The sequence below is a fragment of the Buteo buteo genome, chromosome 4 (genome assembly GCF_964188355.1).
Source record: "Buteo buteo chromosome 4, bButBut1.hap1.1, whole genome shotgun sequence".
NCBI lineage: Eukaryota > Metazoa > Chordata > Aves > Accipitriformes > Accipitridae > Buteo > Buteo buteo.
The window spans coordinates 48,481,936-48,502,280 of NC_134174.1; the positions used below are offsets into that span (position 1 = coordinate 48,481,936).

Genomic DNA, 20,345 nt, shown 5'->3' on the forward strand with positions numbered 1-20,345 from the left:
GGCCCACTGCCTTTAATACCCTCCCCCGCCCCTAGCAATCCCCCTCCACTGTGACGCTTTTTCCGCACCGAGATCACAGTGCTGCGATCTGCAAGGGGCCACTGGGAGTTTTGTCTCTCCTGGTATTAACACATCACAATGATGAATGTGGCATAAGCACACAGGAAAGACAGAAACAGAGGGATAGTTATCACATCCTGTGTCTTAAAAGAACTCATTGACAAAGAGCTATTTTCTCTCTCTTGCACAGATCCTATTTAAACGTGTATTAAGAATACAAGGCTGCTGCTAGTCAGGGACATGGCAGGCACTTAGCTTGCATGGTACATCTCCAGAGGCAGCGGAAGCCCCAGGCTCTGCTCCCACCTTAGTTTACACCACTGAAACCAAGACCAACCACCCCATACCTGTTCCTTTGGCAGGATCTAGGTATAGACAGTGATCTAGGAAAGAAAACAACAGTGATGGGGACCTTGTGAAAAAAGGCACCAAGTGCCACTGCAAGGCACTCCATAGCTAACCAGGCTAATCTTCAGATAGGCAAAGGACATCTACGAAAAGACCCAGGGAATCTGACTCGGTTTGTGCCACCCCTGCCCTGTTCACCTCCCATCCCTTTGACAGGGGCAGCCCCAGCCCTGTCTTATCCACAGTGGCAAAATTCAGTTCTGCCTGGTGTGCTGAGAAGTCCTGAGCGTGGGCTAAAGGCAGGCAGGGAGGTCTTGATTAAACCCAAGGGACACATCCATCATTTTTCTCAAGCCACTGCAGAACAAATATAATTGCTTGGCTCCAGCCATCCACCAGGACGCAACATGTTTGTGTTTTTATGCTTTCAGCAAGTGCTGTATTCCAGTACATGTTGACTGATGGCTCTCGCTAAAGCGCACTGCAGCTGTAAAGTCTCCAAATCTCATCTGTGGAACAGACGTGGTTGTTTCACTGCACGCATGCCAAAGGAGGCCTCCAGCTGAACTAGCACACCCAGGCAGCAGTGCAACGAGACCAACCAGCCGTGCTGAGTGTATTAACCTGACACTTGAGATAGCCAGAACTGGCCACCTACAGACAGTCTGGATGTTGTGAAGGGCAGAAAGCCCGGCTGACAGGCTGGTTTTGAAAGCTTTTCCTAAATACCAACATGGCAGGATCAAGTATCAGTAACTTCTGGTCTTCTCCATTAAATTCTCCCTACAAGACTTGTGCCATTTTGATTTCCAGTGCATATTAAAATCAAGTGTCTTTAGCTGGGATAACATGCACTATTAGAATGAAAAGAAGTTAAAAAAACTGGGGGGAGGGGGGGGGAGCCGAGAAGATATGAGAAAGAGGCATCTGAAATTTTCAGGATGATCAACTCCACCATATAATTTTGGCAACAATTCCATAGGAACCAGCAGTCAGCTGCTGGAAGAACTTTGTTCCATACTTTATATAATATATATGACTATAATTAAAATTATATCTAGAAACTAGGAGTGAAGCTGAAGTCAGCTTCCCCTCACTCTTCCTAAGGAAATCTAAAGGAGGATTCTGGCAGAAACTTTCTCTAGAGATACCAGAGCTGAAGGCACTAGAGAAAGAAGGCTATCTATCCTTTCAAAATCTCCCCAAGTGTAATTCAACCTGCCTATAGCACAAGATTAAAGTTGACTAAACCCAGTAACAACTGCACAGGTTCTGCAGGGAGAAGAAGAAGAAAAAAAATATAGCCCTTTGCCTTTAAAATCTTCCTCAAAATACCTTGAATGGACGGAGGCAACAAAAGAGAAAATGAAACTCCTGCAGGTTCCTTCTTCATAGGGTGCCCTCATACCTATATGAAGTAAGAGTCCAGCCTGAGGAGAGGGAATTTATCACAGCACAGGGAGACTATCGCACTTCTTACGAACATGACTGCACTGTGCCCCAGCATGAGATTACTTGCTCTTGTGGGTGGGGAAAAGAGCATACCTTAATCTTCACACTATACAATTTTCCATGTCCTTTCCTTTCCCCAATAGCTCAGTTGAAGGACTTAATTTTTTTAAGCAACTTCTCTTTCCCTACCCCCAGGCTCATGTACCTGAACGGAACACCTCCAAGCAGCAGTTCTTTTCAGTAAGCCTTGGTCATCTGATAGATAGAGGACAGCTAAGCTCTGCAACTGAAAAACCTGGACTGCTTTTTTACGGACAAACGCTCACTGAATCCATCAAAGCTTCAGGCGACAGTGGACGTGTGTATTCATATGCTTTTCTAAATCTGTTCCAAGCTGATGAACAGCCTAAATGGATTTTAAATTTCATAGCAAGCTTAGGCTACCACTTTGCATCTGCACTGGCTGCCATTCAGCCCAAGAATAATTTAATACTTTACAGTGTGCTTCTGCTCAAAAGATAAAACTGTACAGGCCTTCAGAAAAGACACAGCATTTACATTTTTTAAGGAGTGCCCTTTTGATTCCTTTGCTGTGATCTCAGTATTAGCATTTTCAAGGTTTACCCCTAAGAGGGCCGTGAAAATAAGACTACAAAGTGCTTCTCCACTATGCTAAAATCAGCCCTCCAGAGCAATCAGATGACAGGAACAGCACACAGATGACCTGAAGATATTTCCATATGTCACATCATCAGTTTCAGGATATATCAGACACTTTAAAGCTAAACAATGTCACTAATTTGAGGATAACTGTTTACAGGCCAGCTTTGTTAGTGACCTTGTTTAATCTGCTTGTAAGCACAATTCCTTTATCTACGAGCAGAGGGCATGAATTACCACCACTGTGAAAATCCCTTTTTTAGCTGCTGCCAGCAACTAGCTGTGTTTTAGGGTCAATTTCATCTATATTTAGAGGATGAAGCTTCTATAAAGCTTAATTATTTCTCTGTGTGGCTTGTATGATGAAGCCACTTACCAGTGAACAGTGGCTTCTTGGCAAAAATGCTGGCTTAGGGTAAACAGTTGAGATGTCAATCTGGGCAGTATACACCTGTGCCAATCGGAGGTGTTTCAATTAGCATCACTGTGCTTGAACAGGACAAGTCAGGAATTGGGCTGTGTCCAAGTCCCGTGACTAAATCAATTCAACCTGCCTTCAACACAATTTTTTTTTAATTTCAAAACAAACATAGAAAAGATTCGAGAAATTCAAATGTTTCATCTGGAGCAGATTTAAAAGGAGTGTTTGAAATATACACGCCAAAATCCCAAAGAAGAGCCTGGAGGAATGCCACATCCCCCAGTGTGCAACAGACTGCACAAAACCTAATGGCACCATATGAAGATCCTCCTACATCTTATTCCCTACTCCTTTTTCTGCTGCTTCTGGCCTCCATCCCCAGTCAAGTATTCAGGTGATTGTTTTTTCTTGGCCTGGCCACATGTACTAGCATCTCTTCAGCCTCTCTTAGCATCTGCCTCTTGGAGAACTGCCTTTTTGCCCCTTCCTCCCAAGAGACAGCTCCACCTGGCCCCAACACTTGAGGTCTATGTTCAGAGAGGTCCTGCTACCTCTACCAGCTGATCTCATTTTCAGTGGCACCATCTGTCTGCCTCGCTCCTTGCTCACTTTTAGCCCTAGGGCATTGCCTTCCTTGGTCACTACGACTAACACAGCATCCTCTCTTGGCTAGAGGCTGAGTTCTGACTCAATCTTTTCCACTCATATTGCACTGTGCAACTGAGAGCAGTGGAAAGATACACAGTAATAATCACAGCGGGTTCATAATGACATATCAGCACCAGAAACACTTTGAATCAAGTGTCAGCGCCAAGCATTTGTAGCGATTTGCTACATTGCTATGCTGTAAGTTAAATTTGTGTGGAAAAATAATAGCTGAAACAGTCATTTGCAGGAAGCATGATCATTATTTCTGTACACACACACAGAGCTCCCAACATATCTGGAAATGCAGCATGTAATTGATTAAACTCAATTTTGGTTAAATAGCTCCTCTTAAAATGGTGTAGTATCAACAAGCTCTGTGGATTTCATAAAGGACTATAGAGGCAGCCAAGCATTTCCATACTTTTTCCTTTACATGTATTCAATCTGCCTTATTGGCTAGGTTGTTACATTATTCTAAACAAAAATAAAAGGCACTTTCCTATTAAACCTCAGAACTAATGAAAAATTTTCCACGTACTTAAGCTTCCACACAGCATCCCACTACTATAACCTTTCCTGTTTTGTCCTACAAATTGCTTGCAACAGCCAACCCACCTGTAGACTGCAAAATAAATTGTTGCAGCTTAGCACTGAACTGCCTGGATGTGCAAGGCAGCGTTCGGATGTATGAGGCAAATCAGGGGACTGATTTCACCGATGGGACTTCCACTTCTGGCCCTTATTAGAAGCTATCTCCAGAGTGGAGTAGGTGCATGGAATGGATCAGAGACAGAGGTGACAGAGGAGCAGTAAGAACATCAATACCTCTGGGAAGCTCATGTTTGCAGCTGAAAAGTCTCACCCATTGAACTGGCAAAGCTGACTTCTGCTCCCCTTGAGAACTTTAGCTTTTGCAACACACAGCAATCATGTTGAACATTTCAGTGTTTCAAGATGAATGCAAATATTGATGTCTCACTTGCCAGCACTTCCAGGGAGAGCTTTGCCAGAGGGCAAGGTCCTTCCCACTGCACTGCCACACTACCAGTTCTTGATGAGTTAAGAATGAACTGCGCAGCTTCGTATGGGTACCAAACTGCTGCTGCCAAAAGGCTGCTGAATTTCAGACATTCTAGGAAAAGTACAACACCACTTAATGATGAAACTACCATCTCTGCTGAGCAAGGCCTGAAAATCCAATTAAGGATCCCTAAGAAGAGAAGATCCAGGGTAAGAAGGAACTGGCATAGTCCCATTTTAGAAAAGCACAGGCGAGAACTTATACTCACATGGTATTTATTTCAAAACCCTTTCTGTGAATGCACATTTTCTGACACCGAATGTGAAATACAATCCCACATCACTCCATGATAACAACACCTTCAGCTTGGTCAATACCTTGTGCACTGGACAGTTCCCCTGCTCATTATTTAAGACACCCAGTAATCTTGTCTTTCTGCTCCAAAGTGAAAGTTGCCTGTGCCCATATAAAGTGTAAATTAAGTGCAGCCACTGTTTCCTCTGCTGGAGATAGGCATGAATAGCTTCCTATACCCTGAACTACCCAGAATAGAAAGAAGAGACTTGAGCTTGTCACAGCCATAATGACTCAGTCTCTCATTAAAAGTCACTATTACCAGCAACATCAACTGTGGCAATGAAGGGTTGAGCCTTAGGTACGCCACGAAAAACACTGGTCAACGAGCACAGCCTTGCTTGCATGAAGGCTTGAAGCAATTTACTTGTGTAAGCAAAAAGGTGTCAGGCTTCCAGCTAATTATTTGTAATGCAGAAGTAGGAGTAAGGTATGTATTGTAATAAGTTATCTTGGACAGAAGATACCTTTTTCCTAATGGCATAACAAAGCAATTGTACATCCATCAGCTATACTGAAGTGTGACTAGAAAGGGTAGAGCATCACGCTTCCCTTACATGATCATGGCCTGTAATAGCAAAATTTTTATTGTAATTTAAAATTTTTATTTTAAAATACTTACATAGTCATGCCCTGATACCAATGCATTTCATGGTACTAACAATAATTCAGTGTTGAAGTGACGATAAAATAATTAACCATATATCCAATACATATTACAGGATGCATGGCTATACAAGCCTTACAGAGAACATTACATCAGATAGCTTATGGTATAAAAGAACATAATTGAGTGATGTTTTTTGGAGCGATTTTCCCCCCAGGATAAGATCTCAGGCATCTGTCATCTATCTTGCTCCTACCAAGCTAAGGAGGCTGACTGTGTGAAAGAGGAAACCTACTGTAGCTTCCATTTCATTTGACCTGTAAAGAGACTCTGGAAACACCAGAGAGTTCTAATGTTTCAGGAGTGACTATCAATGACAGACAGGCACAAGAAGTATTTTCTACTGGTCACATTGTCATGTATATCACTCCAGTTTTGAAATGAAAGAAATCCCAGCATCCCCAAGTTTATCAAAGACTGAGTTATATCGAGGAACATACCTTTGAGATGTTACTAGAGCGGCTCACAGAATGCCCCAAAGCCTTCTCATTCTGAAAGAGGAAGAACAGGGTCACTGCAGCAACAAATCACAGTTATGAGAATATTTTAAAGCTGGTATTAGAAACCAAATTCCACAGAGAAAGTCTTACAGCTGTGGCTTTTAAGGTTGTTGCTTCTATTGACATCAGCCTGATTTACGATAATCACTAAATTGCTTTGTTTGCTTAAAAAGATATTACCTTGCTGAAAATCACATAGGCAAGACAAGTACAAACTGAGAAATACTAGAACAATGACTTCTTCTCCCTATGAAAACTGGAAAGCCCTTTTCTCGGATGTCGTCTATTTTGGAAAGGATATTTCTCAGCCCTGCTTCGTCTACATCTAAAGGCAAACGTCCAAGCACTAAAACTGAAAGCTCTTGCTTAAAGAAAAACAAAAGTATCACAGTGATGTCTGGAAACAATTGTGAATAACCACATGTATGTCATTTCAGGAGACAAAGCAGAATTACTGAGGAACTTCCTATTTACCACAGAACTCATAATTAAACTGGAAATATTATACAAGATGGAAATGCAGAAGCTGCAATTCTCAAAACTGTAATCAGTGACAACTGTATCTGTTACTCACTTTTCAGTGTGCAGACCCTGACTGATAAGGATAACAATCTTATCTCCTACCAAAATAAACTGTAGGTTTCACCAAGATATTTTGTCCTCTAAGGGTTCTAGGTTCCTGAACATCAGTTTACCATAGGTGTAACAGGACATGATTGCCCCACTGGGAGGAGCCTAGAAATTGCTCTGCAAAGACTTTTCTGAATAAAATCCAACAAGAAATACTTTCTTCTAAACAAGCATTACAAATAGGGCAAGTCATAACATTTGGTTACAGTTTACCGTAAGTGTAACTGGACAGAATTGCTTCACTGGGAAGAGCCTAGAAATTGCTCTGCAAAAACTTTTCTGAATAAAATCCAACAAGAAACACTTTTTTTCTAAGCAAATATTACAAACAGGGCAAGTCATAACATGTTCCTCTAACTCTGTGAAGCTAGGATGTAAATTGGTTTGAGATTTAAACCCTCTGAAAAAAGTGTAAATTTCCTACTTTCTCCTATGGGCTCTATGCTGGATAAGAGTTTCTAGAAGTGCATCTTTTCATCTGGGATTTTAGGAATCAAACTCTTTCACCTTTATTCCTGAAGAGAATGTAACCTAACAGAGACACTTTGACAGCACCCTCTTCCAGTTCTCATTGGCACTGACAGATCAGACAGAGCTTGACATCAGAAGTCCTTCATATATAACAAATGGTGACATAAAAAAAAAGCCCAAAGCAGTCCACTGCTGTTACTCCTAGATCAGCTTGGATATAGCACACTCACTGGTTTCAGACCACCTGCCTACGGTTTGTTACAATTCAAGCGACCTTCAATGACTAAAGCCCATGTCAAGTCAGCCTGGCTGGCTGGGCACCCAGATGCTACACCCACACTTTGAGACCCCTGAGCTCCCCAACACTTCTACCAACAGCACATCCCCAGAGCAACTTCAAAGCTTTGTGTTGAGAAAAGAGAAGGCAAGACAAAAACTTCAGCATGTGCTTACAAAAGCAGGCTGACCCTTCCTTACAACACTGGTTGCCTCTCAACAGAGTCCTGGGTATCACCTCAGTTGACAGATATAAATTGCACTTCCTCCCTTAAAAATGTGAGGAAGCAAATGCAGTGTTCTCAAATCTTCTGTATATAGGAGTCTGAGTACCCAGAAGACAGTAAAATAGTGTTTCAGAAGAACAGAGTAGAAGCGACCAGGGAAGCCCCTGCCAGTTTTGACTGATGGCCAAACTAAAAATCAGTAAGGATTAGTTTAAGGTCTGGAATAGCTGTGGCCTAAATTACCACTGACTTGAATGCCAGATATGCAATGTGCAAGCTGAGTTTGATTTTTGAGATGACTATGAGCTTTTGTTACATAGATAACAGTATTCCCGGAACAAAAACAAACAGGTCAAGACCCCCAAAAATACGGACATCGTGCTTATGTGAAGACTAACATTGGACGGGACTTCTGCCAGAACCAGTATGGCTAAGAATTGACTCCAACCATATGGGAAGGACCTAGCTGATTTCATCAAAGGCAGTGTAACTATAGCAACAGAAAAAAAAAAAGTTCATTGAAGCTGTAGAAGGCGGGAGGAAATAAAAAGGGGGCAGGAACATGTTCTCAAGCTATGACGAAAAGAGAGCAACACAAGCTGGCAAGCACAAAGAGTTGTCATTGCATATGTGTGAGGTGCAGGGGGAAGCAGGCTTCGCTTGGCCTTCTAGGGATGTGTGGGAGGTAAACAAAGCAAGGCTATATGGGACAAGGGAAAATGATAGTGACGAGTGGGACCCGTGGCCAAGAAGTCTGCCTAAAGCAACACATACAGCTCCACACAAGTGACAGTCTCAAACCCAGCCCTAGGTGTCAAAGACTTCTGGGTGAAATTCCTAAAGACAAAATTAAACAGAGCAGAGGTTTCTTCACGTTAACTCAATGCTCCCCAAATACTGCTGTCTAGCTGAAGAAGGTGCCTGCAAGGGAGCATGACTGAACTTACACAGGCACCTGTATTGAAAAGGATGTGCTAAAACCTAATAAGCACAAACAGGCTGGAGGACAAGACCTGTATTTGCACAACATGGTAAATGATGCAGAGCAAACACACTCTTAGCCATGCCACAGAAACTAGTCTTTCTGCCTCTGCTCCCAGAACTGATTTTATCTGATGGATGTCAGGAGCCTCTAAGAGACAGATGCTCATATTATCTTTATTGATCTACTGTTGGAAACATACCTATCAGAGCTTTCAGTCAGCAGATGACTGTGAACAGTTCGTTTTGTTATTGAAAGAATGATCATTTTTAAACAAAAAAGTGGTCTTGAAAAATATTCCTGTAAGGGTTACAGAAGGCATACACACATATATTTAAGTATCGGTGATATTTCTAAAGGACTCCTAGCCACCTAAGTGCTTTTTCACATCTCAGTTTCTTTACCACACAAAGCTGGTTCCTCCATAAAGCCAACAGGAAATTCACTACAGCCTTAGCCCAGGTCGGCCAAAATCTGTACTGGCAGAGCTACTTACACCGACAAGGAGGAGAAGCACCAACTCAGCCATATTTTCAAGGAGTGACAACTGACCCAACAGCCACTACTAGATCCAACACAGACTTGCAAATAATACACACAGTCTGGCTATCCCATCAACTACCAAGCAGCCTGATCACCCAGATAAAATTGCTTCAGCCCTTGGACACCAACTGACCCTGTCTTAGCCTGTCTTCTAATCAGGCATATTTTTTTGAAAGAGTTGCTCCAAGTATCACAGTTTATATACAAGCAGACTTTAAAATGTGTTGGGCTGAAAACAGATAAACAACTGAGTTTCCCTGTGCAACAGTAATTTCCAGTTCACCATGACCACTCAAGTAGCACCCCTGCCGAAGGAACGTACAGTGCTTCCTTGCCAGCTTCTGCAAAGGACCAAAAATATTTTTTCTTTTTAAATCATTAAACAGCAACAGAAACACTTCTACATAATACAGTTCATGAAGTCTAGCTGTGCTGTTTAATTCTCTTTTACAAATAAAATAATAAACATCTATCCTTCAGGAAAAAGCACTGTGGAAGCCATTAAATAGAGCCGGTGCTTGCTGGTGTTTCCCACGCTGTGATACATTAAGGATGCCTTAAGTTTTCTAGTCATTAATATAGAAAAGAGCTGTAAAGCCATGGAAGGAGCTCCTGGAATAGGTAGATTTTAATGGCAGGCACAACTACTAAGTGGGGAACAGAAAGGTTAAATAGATAAAAATTATTTTAAAGGCAAACAAACAAAAGCTCACTTTTCACACTATATCTATCACCGGTACATTCATCCTGGGATCTTTTACCAATTATTCACAAATTAATACTGACATGGGAGTAGCAAGGATAAGCTTCCATTATGGTACTATCACTACCCAACAAATAAAGGTCTTCAGAGGCTTTTTCTAGTATGTTCCCATTGCACAGTAAAACATATTCTAGTCTAGTAATTACAACTCCAAACAAGCTCTCCTTCCTTCTTACAAAAGCATTAGTCTTTGCACTTCAGTGAAAGGTCAAGACAAATGCAACATCTGCCAGCATGGACGATACAATTATCACCAGTTAAAGCAAGTGTCACTCTACTTTAGCAGATCAGTCTTTCTGTATGGGATAATGGGAATCCTGCCTTTCAAATCATCCTAGTCAACTAGAACCACCTGGCAGGCACTTAAAAAAAAATACCTAAATAGGAAAAAATTACAAGTGCAACTTGTAACTTCTCATGAGCCACTCGCTGCCAGCTGCTGCTCTGAGGTCCCCATCAGAGCCTGGCTCTAGGGAAACAAAGAGGAAGGCAGAAGCAGGGAAATGATTGAAAAACAGAAAAACTGCTACCCATTCCTACAGTGACATGTTTCTCTAAGCTTTGGGATGTACTTGCTTGCAATTGTCTGAATCCCCTCCCAACTTTCCTTTCTTTTTCTATCTTCCCCTTGAATTTGCTCCCTACTGTGAGTGACAGAGCTGCCTCCTTCCTTCAGCAGTTGCTTTAGCTCACATCTGCTTTCCTGCAGGGCTCTTCATCTTGCCTTCTCCACCTTGCTAGCTCATTATTTTCCCTTCTGCCACCATTCCTTGGTTACTCTTGCATGACATCTCTCCCTTCTCAGTTCAGAGATCTAGAAGCCAACACTTCCCTGCCATCCTCCCTTTTATCTCAGTCTTCCATATTCAGTACTTCAAGTTACTTTACCCTTGCTTCCCTACCATAACAAACCCATTTTCCACTAAGCACAACAGCTTAACTTACACAGCCAAACCCAGAACCCTTGTGAGCCACCTGAGCCTGAAGAAGGGGCTCCGCTCACTGATAACAATTCAGGCAGCCACAGCTGCTCTTGTGCACTTACAATACCAATCTAACATACTGACCTTTCTCCAAACTCAGCTGTAGACTTAATGGAGCCTCAGCAAGTGGGCATCCTAAAGAAATACAATATGTCCTTGCCAGGATGGAAGGGGGAAAATACCTTGGTAAAACGGTTTAGATTTTGTGTTTCCAACATTCTGGGTTTCAGTCATTAAGGCAGGTAAATAGAAGACAACAGAGGAAGCAGTCTCATAGCTTGTTCTGGCTACATCCCTGACTACACACCTACATTCAGTCCTAAGTATGGCTAATACTAAACCAGTCTTTATCTCTGCTCATAGACCTGCAGAAGAAACTGCAAGCCAGATCCCAATGGTTTAGCAAGGCGATTTTTATTCTCTTTTCCTCTGGGAAAGGAGGACAGGGCACCACAGAAACGTCCTCCTTCGTCCTCAAGCCACCAATGGCTATGTGTGAACCTAGCACATGCCTGCTTCCTGAAGTCTTAATTCTCTAACACACCAGTGACCTGATGGGGAACTATATTCCCCATTTGGCAATACAACTTTTATGTTACATTATCTTACATGAAAAAATGGGTTAAGATCCTAATCTAATGATAAGAGTTCTCCAGCTAAAATCTCAGTAATGAAGAACAGAACCAGTTGTTTTGATGATGTTGTTACTGCAATGCCCCAGCCACATATCCCTCCCTACAAGGTAAGTACTAATGCCTCAGCCCAATAGAGACACAGTTAAACAAACCAAAGCAGACTGGCTAGGGCACTGCCTACTTGTGGTTTTCTACCTGGAATCTGAAAGTTTTGATCTTACTTTGTGCACTACAACTGCATTTTACAATGATAGTTTAAGCACAAGATCAGTATCTAGTCAAATCACTTACTGTTATCAACAATGAGTGACACAGGCACCATTTCAACAAAGTCTTCTGCACTACAACTGCATTTTACAATGATAGTTTAAGCACAAGATCAGTATCTAGTAAAATCACTTGCTGTTATCAACGAGTGACACAGGCACCATTTCAACAAAGCCTTCTGCATAAATGGTTGCTTTCCTTAAAAAACTTTGCAGAAAAGAATAAGTAAGTAATAATTGCTCCCATTCATAAAGCAATTCTCATTCTTGGATCTTATGAGAACTACAGAATGGGACACAGAATGGCATTGCTTGAAATGGTGAGGTGCTGAAGTACTGAGCAGCTAAATGACCCTCACATGGCAAAGCAGCAACTCAGGAATGAAACTCAGTTCTTCCATCAAGTCCCATGACCACAGCATGAATGCACAGTTGTTCTACAAACACGCAGTGGTACACACCTAGGTATTGTTTCAGGTTTCATAACTCTGTCAGATTTCCTAACAACCTCTTCCCAGATTTTCTGCAAATCTTGCACTGCAACTCCGTACCTGTGTCCTGGTTTTGGCTGGGATAGAGGTAATTTTCTTTCTAGTAGCTGGTATAGTGTTATGTCTTGGATTCAGTATGAGAAGAATGTTGATAACACACTGATGTTTTCAGTTGTTGCTAAGTAGTGTTTATACTAAGTCAAGGATTTTTCAGCTTCTCATGCCCAGCCAGCAAGAAGGCTGGAGGGGCACAAGATGTTGGGAGGGGACACAGCCAGGGCAGCTGACCCAAACTGGCCAAAGGGGTATTCCATACCATGTGACATCCTGCCCCGTATATAAACTGGGGGGAGTTGGCCTGGGGGGATTGCTGCTCGGGAACTAACAAGGCATCAGTCAGTGAGTGGTGAGCAATTGCATTGTGCATCACTTGTTTTGTATATTACAATCCTTTTATTGTTATTGTAATTTTATTATTGTTATTATTATCATTATTATTTTTTTCCTTTCTATTCTGTTAAACTGTTCTTATGTCAACCATGAGTTTTACCTTTTTCCTTCTGATTCTCTCCCCCATCCCACTGGGTGGGGGGGAGTGAGCGAGAAGCTGTGTGGTGCTTAGTTACTGGCTGGGGTTAAACCACAACAACCTGAACAGTGGAAAGTACAAAGAACATAAACTTTTAGTCTGGGGAGAGGTGTTGTGGTTGTTGTTGACAATATTGGCATGTGCACTTAATTGTCTAAAGTGGATAGAAGGAGAGGAAAGAAATGGGAGAAGGCTTTGTGAAGTATTTTCTTCACCTGTCAAAAAAATGGATTGTTAAATTACAAAAGCTTTGTGAGCACTAGATCTTGTGGCTGACAGAACCCAACATTTAATTACTTCAGTAGGAAATGGTATTTTGCATATCAACTGAATATTGCCTTTATTTCTTTGACAGTCACCAGGTCATCATGGAAGAGCAATAAATTTACTAACCGTTTATAAAGCCAATACTTGGCAAACTTCTTAAACCTTCCTCATTTCCAATTTTTATCCATAAAATATGATGAAATATCATCAAGGTTCATCAATGATTTTTGCATGCAGCTAGAAGAATAATGAAAGGAAGAATAATGGCACCTACGCCTAGCATCTCTGCTCTTGTGCAGTATTTACCCCTGGACATTGGAAACTGAGGAAGGTGATGGAAATCACACCACCTATTTCCTTTTTTGCTTTCCTAGAGACCCAGTATAAATACTGAAAAAGGAATCCAAACAATCTGCCCCGTCCATCTAGTCCAGTATCTTCTGTTCTTGGATGATCCCACTTGATTCTCTGGGACCAGCAATTCATGAATGAGTGTGGAAACCCAATATAAGATTTCGGATCTTCCATCACAGTGGAAAATCTATAGCAAGTTCACTGTGGATTACTCAGCTAACTTGCTCATTCATGCTCACATCAAGCTACTTCACATAGTGGGAGACAGATTCGGAAAAACAACCTGAAGGCAAAAAACAAGGCTGGAAGTAAAACCTAGGAGAATTAACAAGCTTTATTCCAGGTGCTGAACTTATAGCTGTGCCTGAAAACATCAGCAACAGAAATAAAATCATGAGATCATATGGCTTTAACAGAAAAGAAAGACCAACAAAAGGATGGCTTTAATGGCAGAGTTCAAGGAATTCAAAGAACAGGCCCCTCTGGGGTTTGGGGAGGGGAGTGAAGGAGGCTAACAGATCACAAACAAGAAATATAAATGAGAAGAAATTCAAAGAACAAGGCAAACACAGCAGAATGCTGAAGTCAAATAAGAATCTCTTGCCTATGTCTTCACCACAGTGTGGTCAGAAGAACAATGCATTTCATCTCCAGTCTGCCTTGTGAATAGCTCTTAGAGCTGGCATGGATGTACCTGATACTATGCAAACCTGACAGGCATGCAGGTCCCTACATGTTCCAAATATGGTCCACCTGTGTATAAGTCCTTACTCATTGTGTATTGCTGTGTGCTTAGTCTTGCCAGTTTGGTCTTAGAAGTATGTGGGATACAATGCTTGAATACACTCTTAAGTTCAGCGATACACTAGATAAGGTGAGGAGAGCATTCTCTTCAAAAAGGCCCTTTCCTTTATGGCTTTGTTCTCCAGACTTTTTTTCAACATACCATTTTTCTGGTTTTTGCATTGCTTTGCTTTATTTCCAAAGGCTCCACGAAGTGCATCTCATGGATAACCTGTGTCTCCAGCTGCCATTTCAAAATGGAGATCTGATCTCCATCTCCCCTCTTTAGTTGTTTGAGTTTGAAAGCCTTCCTCTTGCTGAGCTGAGGCTGCCTCACCTGGAAGAGCACATTTTAATTTCTGCACAAGACCATCAGTCTGATATATTTCACTAAAATTACATTCATTTGCACACTCACTATATTCACATGCCACATGCCCAATTTCTAACAAAGAAAGTAGGCTGCAAAGTTTGGCATCCAACATGTTTTATGGATGTTCTTATCTTGCTGTTGCCAGACAACCTGCCTAAAATGGATGCACGCCTTCATGTAATGCAACACATAAAAATGAATCCTTCCCTCAGGGAACAAATTATATGAACTACAAAAGACATGATCCAAAAATATACAGCTTTCTTGATAATGGAAGCAGTATGCATTAACCTTACCTGTGTGACAGCGAAAATGCTGTTTCAAACAATTTCATGTATTTAACAGCAGAGAGATACAAACGCTGAGAAAGCCAGCAATTATAAACAGATTAAAAGGAATAACATTCTATCTTTTGTGAAGTAACTGCATTTAATGCAACTGCTGGAATTCTCATGGTACACTACACATGTCAATATGCCAAAGCAATTGACTATTTTAAACATTCACAGATTAAAAAACCCTCTAGGCAACTGGCAATTTGGAATTTCTCAAGTTGCCAAAAGACATAGGAAGCCTGCAGCCTAGATGAACTCTCCAAAGAGCTGGCCTTTCTCGGTGTCTACACAACTTTGCTGGTTGAGACGCTTGCTGCTGGCCCAGGCTGTGTGCTAGCATGAGCTCCTCAGGCAGGGTGGCAGGCAGCTATGCGGTTTGCACGTCGTGTGTAACTTGGACACGATGCATGTGCCTGGGTCACTGCCTCTGCTCAGCTAAGAAGGTCCACAAAGCCTCTGTGACTTCCAACTCATATTATACCATCGAAGTGTACTGTTAAAACAGTGAACCACAGAATCATCTCTTAGCCAAGGTTACAAAGGCCTCCTGAATCTAAAACCAGATTCAGAACAATACTAGAAAACCGGATACTTCCCAAAGCAAACTTGATCCTTCAAGTTGCTTCTATTTTACTCAAGGATTTTATCTTCTTTTCTCCCTTTCCATCTTAAGATATTAAGATTGCTATTAACTTATTTCTGACTCCATGGACCATAAGGGCAAATGACAATTCCCTCTAGCAATTAGAGAAATCGCTTCCCAAATGATGCTGGGAAAGCGTTTGGGATATTTTTGGTAACATTTAACATGATACGCCCAAAAGCACATGACAAAAGAGCTCTCAAAAGAGCACTTGTAGATATCAGACCTGTTTAGTAATACCTACTCCATACAGACTAGCTTGGTTTTCCCTGAAATTTCATGTTCCCATTTTTATCGGTGCAGTCTGAAAAATGTTCTGACCTGCAGCATTTCAAACTCAGTGTTAAACGATCACAGAAATTTAGGTAAATGATGAACTGGGCCCTACAGATCCCATTAAAGCTACTTAGCCAAACACTGACTAGAGTAACAATCTAACTTGTGATGTTCTAAAGAGCTTTAAGCACATTACATTTCTTACAACAATTGTTTGTAAGGTCAGAGAACACACAAAGAAAGTACCTAAGAAAACAACAATTCAACCATCCTTACAGAAATAAGCCAAAACTACTTAAGGAAAACACTGCTCTGGGAAGAAAGATGATTCACGACTAAGAGAAAGGTACTCTTCATTTAAAGAGTAGTGCATTTAAACTGCAGAACAAGACTCTTTTAAAGCATAAATTTGCTAATAAAAAATTATATTAAGTGATCGTTCAGGTTTCCTGGCTCATTATCCAGGAAATTCAGGTGTCAATTGACTATTTACCCCAAGTCGTTTAAATAACATGCATGTGTGAATGCACACACTTAAACACATTATTTTTTTTAATAAAAAACCTACAGAAAGCACACATAGAGCCAACTACCCTCTTTTCCCCCAAAATACAACCCTTGATACCAGAAACAAAGGCAAAAAACTCTCTAGGCGTAGCAGGCTATTCTAACCAGTAACCCAAGAGCATTTTATAGTGTTTTGCCAGGGAAGCACAGTGGATTTCACATGGTGCCTCACCTGACGCTTTGGGATGCAGCCAACCAGCATGTGTCCAGAGAAGGCTACATAGGACCAGGCAGAAGACCAGTACTAGAGACATCATCATTCATGAGCACCTACTGGTGCTATCAGCATTCTGCACTGTTTGGTGCTGTGAACATTTAAAGTCTTTATACTATTAAGAGTACCAGCATATGGCAGGAACCCAGTAAGGCAGTGCTTTGAAACACCTGGCTACATCTCCAGCCTGCTATGCCATCACTAACCTCCCACAGCACAGCACAGCCAGGACATATTTTGCAATCGCTATTTCAGGGCTTTCTGCAAAATTCAGACCTGAAGAAGCCCATGTATGACTTGCTTTCACAGGTCTTCAGGACCATTCCCTTTGCTCACAGTCCTGTGTGAACAACAGTGACTCAAGATGGCCATTTCTCACTGACAAAGCAATTCTATGATTTGCACAGTGCTAAAAGCTGCAAAAGCCTCTTCTCTTAAACACAGAGGATTTAACCACTCTAAATGTACTTCTTTTTTAGCCTAAAAATCTGTAGTCATTAACTTCATTTCCACAGTCAGGGTGCTGCACTTGAAATGTCAACATATTCAGTAACATTAAAGGAACTGAGGGTGCAGGTTCCCAAGAGTCACAGATAAACAAGTTTCAGCAAACAAGGGGTGTGCATTCTTCAGTCACAAGCAGATACTCTGGCACTCTCTCACTCAGAGGATATCTAGGACCTGTTACTCGTAAGAGCAAATCCTGCTGATACTGGTTACCTTCCAACCACACAGCAGGAACAGGGAAAGTACAGCACCATACATCACAGATATCAAGGGAAGAAAAATGAAAATGCAGGGAAAGTAAAGGACAGAAGCAGAATTTTAATGTGCTCCATTAGTCTTTCCTGTATATCACTCATGAAGTGGGTTCCCGATATAGGAGCAGGATAAGAATTCAGCATCTATCTGCAAGTCAGTTAACACCACCTAAATCCATGTCTCACAGCTGATGCTATCCAGTTTACCGATATTGATCACTGGTATATGTGTACATCATGTTCCCACTTTCTTCGCTACATCTGTCACAATAGCTTATGGCCACAAATGAAAATCGATTAAAGAAATCTTTTTGGTGGAAGACAAATTCTCAGAAGATTTAGATTTTCTACATTTTTGATACTTTTCCCACTCTTAGAGAAGATAAGCACAACTCAGGAGGCCAACAGGATGAAAACAAAATCCTACAGGAGATCTATGTTTGTTTAGGAAGGTCATTTCAACTTCTTTATTTAAAGAAGTTATTGGAGAAAAGAATATGGTATGGCCATATAGAATGAGGGGAAAGTCTTCCACAATGGCACCGAAAGCAAAATGGTAAGCCCCATTCTGTCAGGGACATCTTTTTTAGTTCTGTATTCAGTAGCAGTGCTTCTTGACAATAAGACCATATCAGATCTTTTCTCTCTTCAGAATGTAGCAGCACTCAAGAAAGCAAACAAAATACCAACATGGAGAAGGAATGGGTGGAAATGAATATTGAAATAGTATAAAAACCAATGGCAGGTCAACAGTTTTTGCATATGGTGACCAGAGGTTAAATCCTGGCTTTATGGAACTCAGGGGGAATTCCACCACTAATGTCAATTGGGTCAGGAGTTCAGCCTCTTTCAGTAAGAGATGCTGCAGAAATGCAAAGAGTTCAGCAGCAGACAACCGGGGTGATCAACAATAAGACAAGTCTTTATATGAAGACAGCTGAAGCAACAGAGTATTAAAAGAGAAAATAAATAATTAAGGCGAAGTGAAGAAAAGGCGTGTAGCGAAGTAACAGTACTTCACAGTTGTGTCCTAGACCTTCAGAAGAACACTGGGAAGCAGGTGACTCAATCCAGCTACTGCAGGCTAAGACACATACACTTTGATGAATTATTTCCTGGAGGAAGCAATAAACCAGCACTCCATGTGGACACAGTGGTCCCAGCAAAACCAAGAAGAAATGCCTGTGGTCTCAGAAGACTCAGACTGAGCCACTATCACCATCCTGATCTGAAAAAAAAAGGTATTTCAGTAACTGCAACTGGTAGTAGGCACACTTTAGCAGATTGGGACCTAAAGTAGTTTTAAAAATACCGATTTGCCTTAAAGCATGAGAAGCAGAGAAGAAGAAATTGCAGTAGGAGTCAGCTAGAAAAAAATGTGTTTGCCTCTGCACATGAAAACCTACATTTACTTCACGTTCAGCAGGGAGAAGCAGGAGCACTTCTAGAAGAACCCCTGTGCAGGAAGGGACCGATGTGCGGTACTAACACTGAGCAACACCAAAGCCAAAGGAGCTGTGTTGGCTAAATAAAGCAGGGATGAGCCCAGTGACCCAGCACAGTAGGACAGTCAACCCGAAGGCCAACAAACAGTAAAAGCAAAAAAAAAAAAAAAAAAAAAAAAAAAAGATGTTTTTTGAGCAGGTGGTGTAAATACAGAGTATGGTGCTCAGAGCACCCCTAACTACCACTCCTTATCAGGGCAGCTGTAGCTTAAAAGGGACACTGTGTAGGCAGCCTCGTTTCCCATCACTGTAATCCTAAAATCATCAGATTACAGCAGAAGACTGACTGAGGCAATCAGATGGGTGACTAACAAAACCTACCTGCTGAAAAGAAGAAGCTTTCCAGAAGAGCACTGCTGGGAAGTTGGGAAACTTCAGCGCAGTCACCATCTAATAAGGAGAGTTGAGGTTTTTGTGTGTCTGAATGAGCTGAATGCCAGCAGCTGCTTAAGAAGTAAATTTACCACCGCAGTCCCAGGAACGCCTGCGTTTTCTGTTAAAATAAAATCTCTGGGCCATTAGCCTATTGGAATAGAAGCTTTTCCACTTAACTGAAGACATTTACTCATTCTCTTTCCACAACTCATGCTCCAGTTCTAGTAAAATCCTGCTTGGTTTCAGAGTTTTTTATGGAAACGCACACACATCTGCTCAAAAGTACCGATATTATGCGAGTAGTATTAAACAATTCACTCCACTGGGTTCCTCTGCCTCTCGTATTTATTCCTATGAAACAGAAAATGAACTGCAGCTGTCAGAGAGCTGGCTGACCTACTGGGGACTGTACTGCATTCCTGCACACGTGCTGACATAGCATTTTCTAAAGTTTATTTCCCAAGGGGAAAGGTTTATAAATAAGTCTCATTCACAGTAAATCTCCTGCCCTTCATTCCCTAGAGCTTTGAGCAAGGGCAGTTTTTTGTCACAGGAAATTGCATCAAAGTTTTCAGAAAAAGTATATTAGCTTATACAATTTGCTTTTGTCAAACTGCCTTTAAAATGACCCTCACCAGAGCTAGATTTTAAAAGATCAGTTTCAATCTTCTCTATGCTCACTGCTCTACACATTCATTATCTGCAGAAATCAGACTGGACATCTATGAAATCTGCAGCTGTTCTAGAAGATAACAGATTTTAATACTTTTTTTTTAAAGTAACTTTTAAAAAGCCACAAAGAACCACTACATGATTAAAGATATTTCTGTATACCTTCTGAAAATACATATAGTCAGATGTCTAGGGAGACTGTTTTCTCTTAGGCTCTCTACTTGTAACTGAGT

The 20,345-nt window shown here is 41.4% G+C and overlaps 1 protein-coding gene across 4 annotated transcripts in view; it reads right to left on the reverse strand.

The window, feature by feature from the left end:
* MARCHF8 (membrane associated ring-CH-type finger 8) overlaps nucleotides 1-20,345 on the reverse strand; it is a 99,255-nt gene that overhangs the window by 16,342 nt on the left and 62,568 nt on the right. For 3 of the 4 annotated variants that reach the window (XM_075025943.1, XM_075025944.1, XM_075025946.1), the window contains one exon: nucleotides 6,072-6,122. The exons of the other annotated variant lie outside the window; for it this stretch is intronic. In XM_075025943.1, the coding sequence (XP_074882044.1) occupies nucleotides 6,072-6,122 (51 nt within the window). The remainder of the gene's footprint in view (nucleotides 1-6,071; nucleotides 6,123-20,345) is intronic. 4 annotated transcript variants of the gene reach the window in all.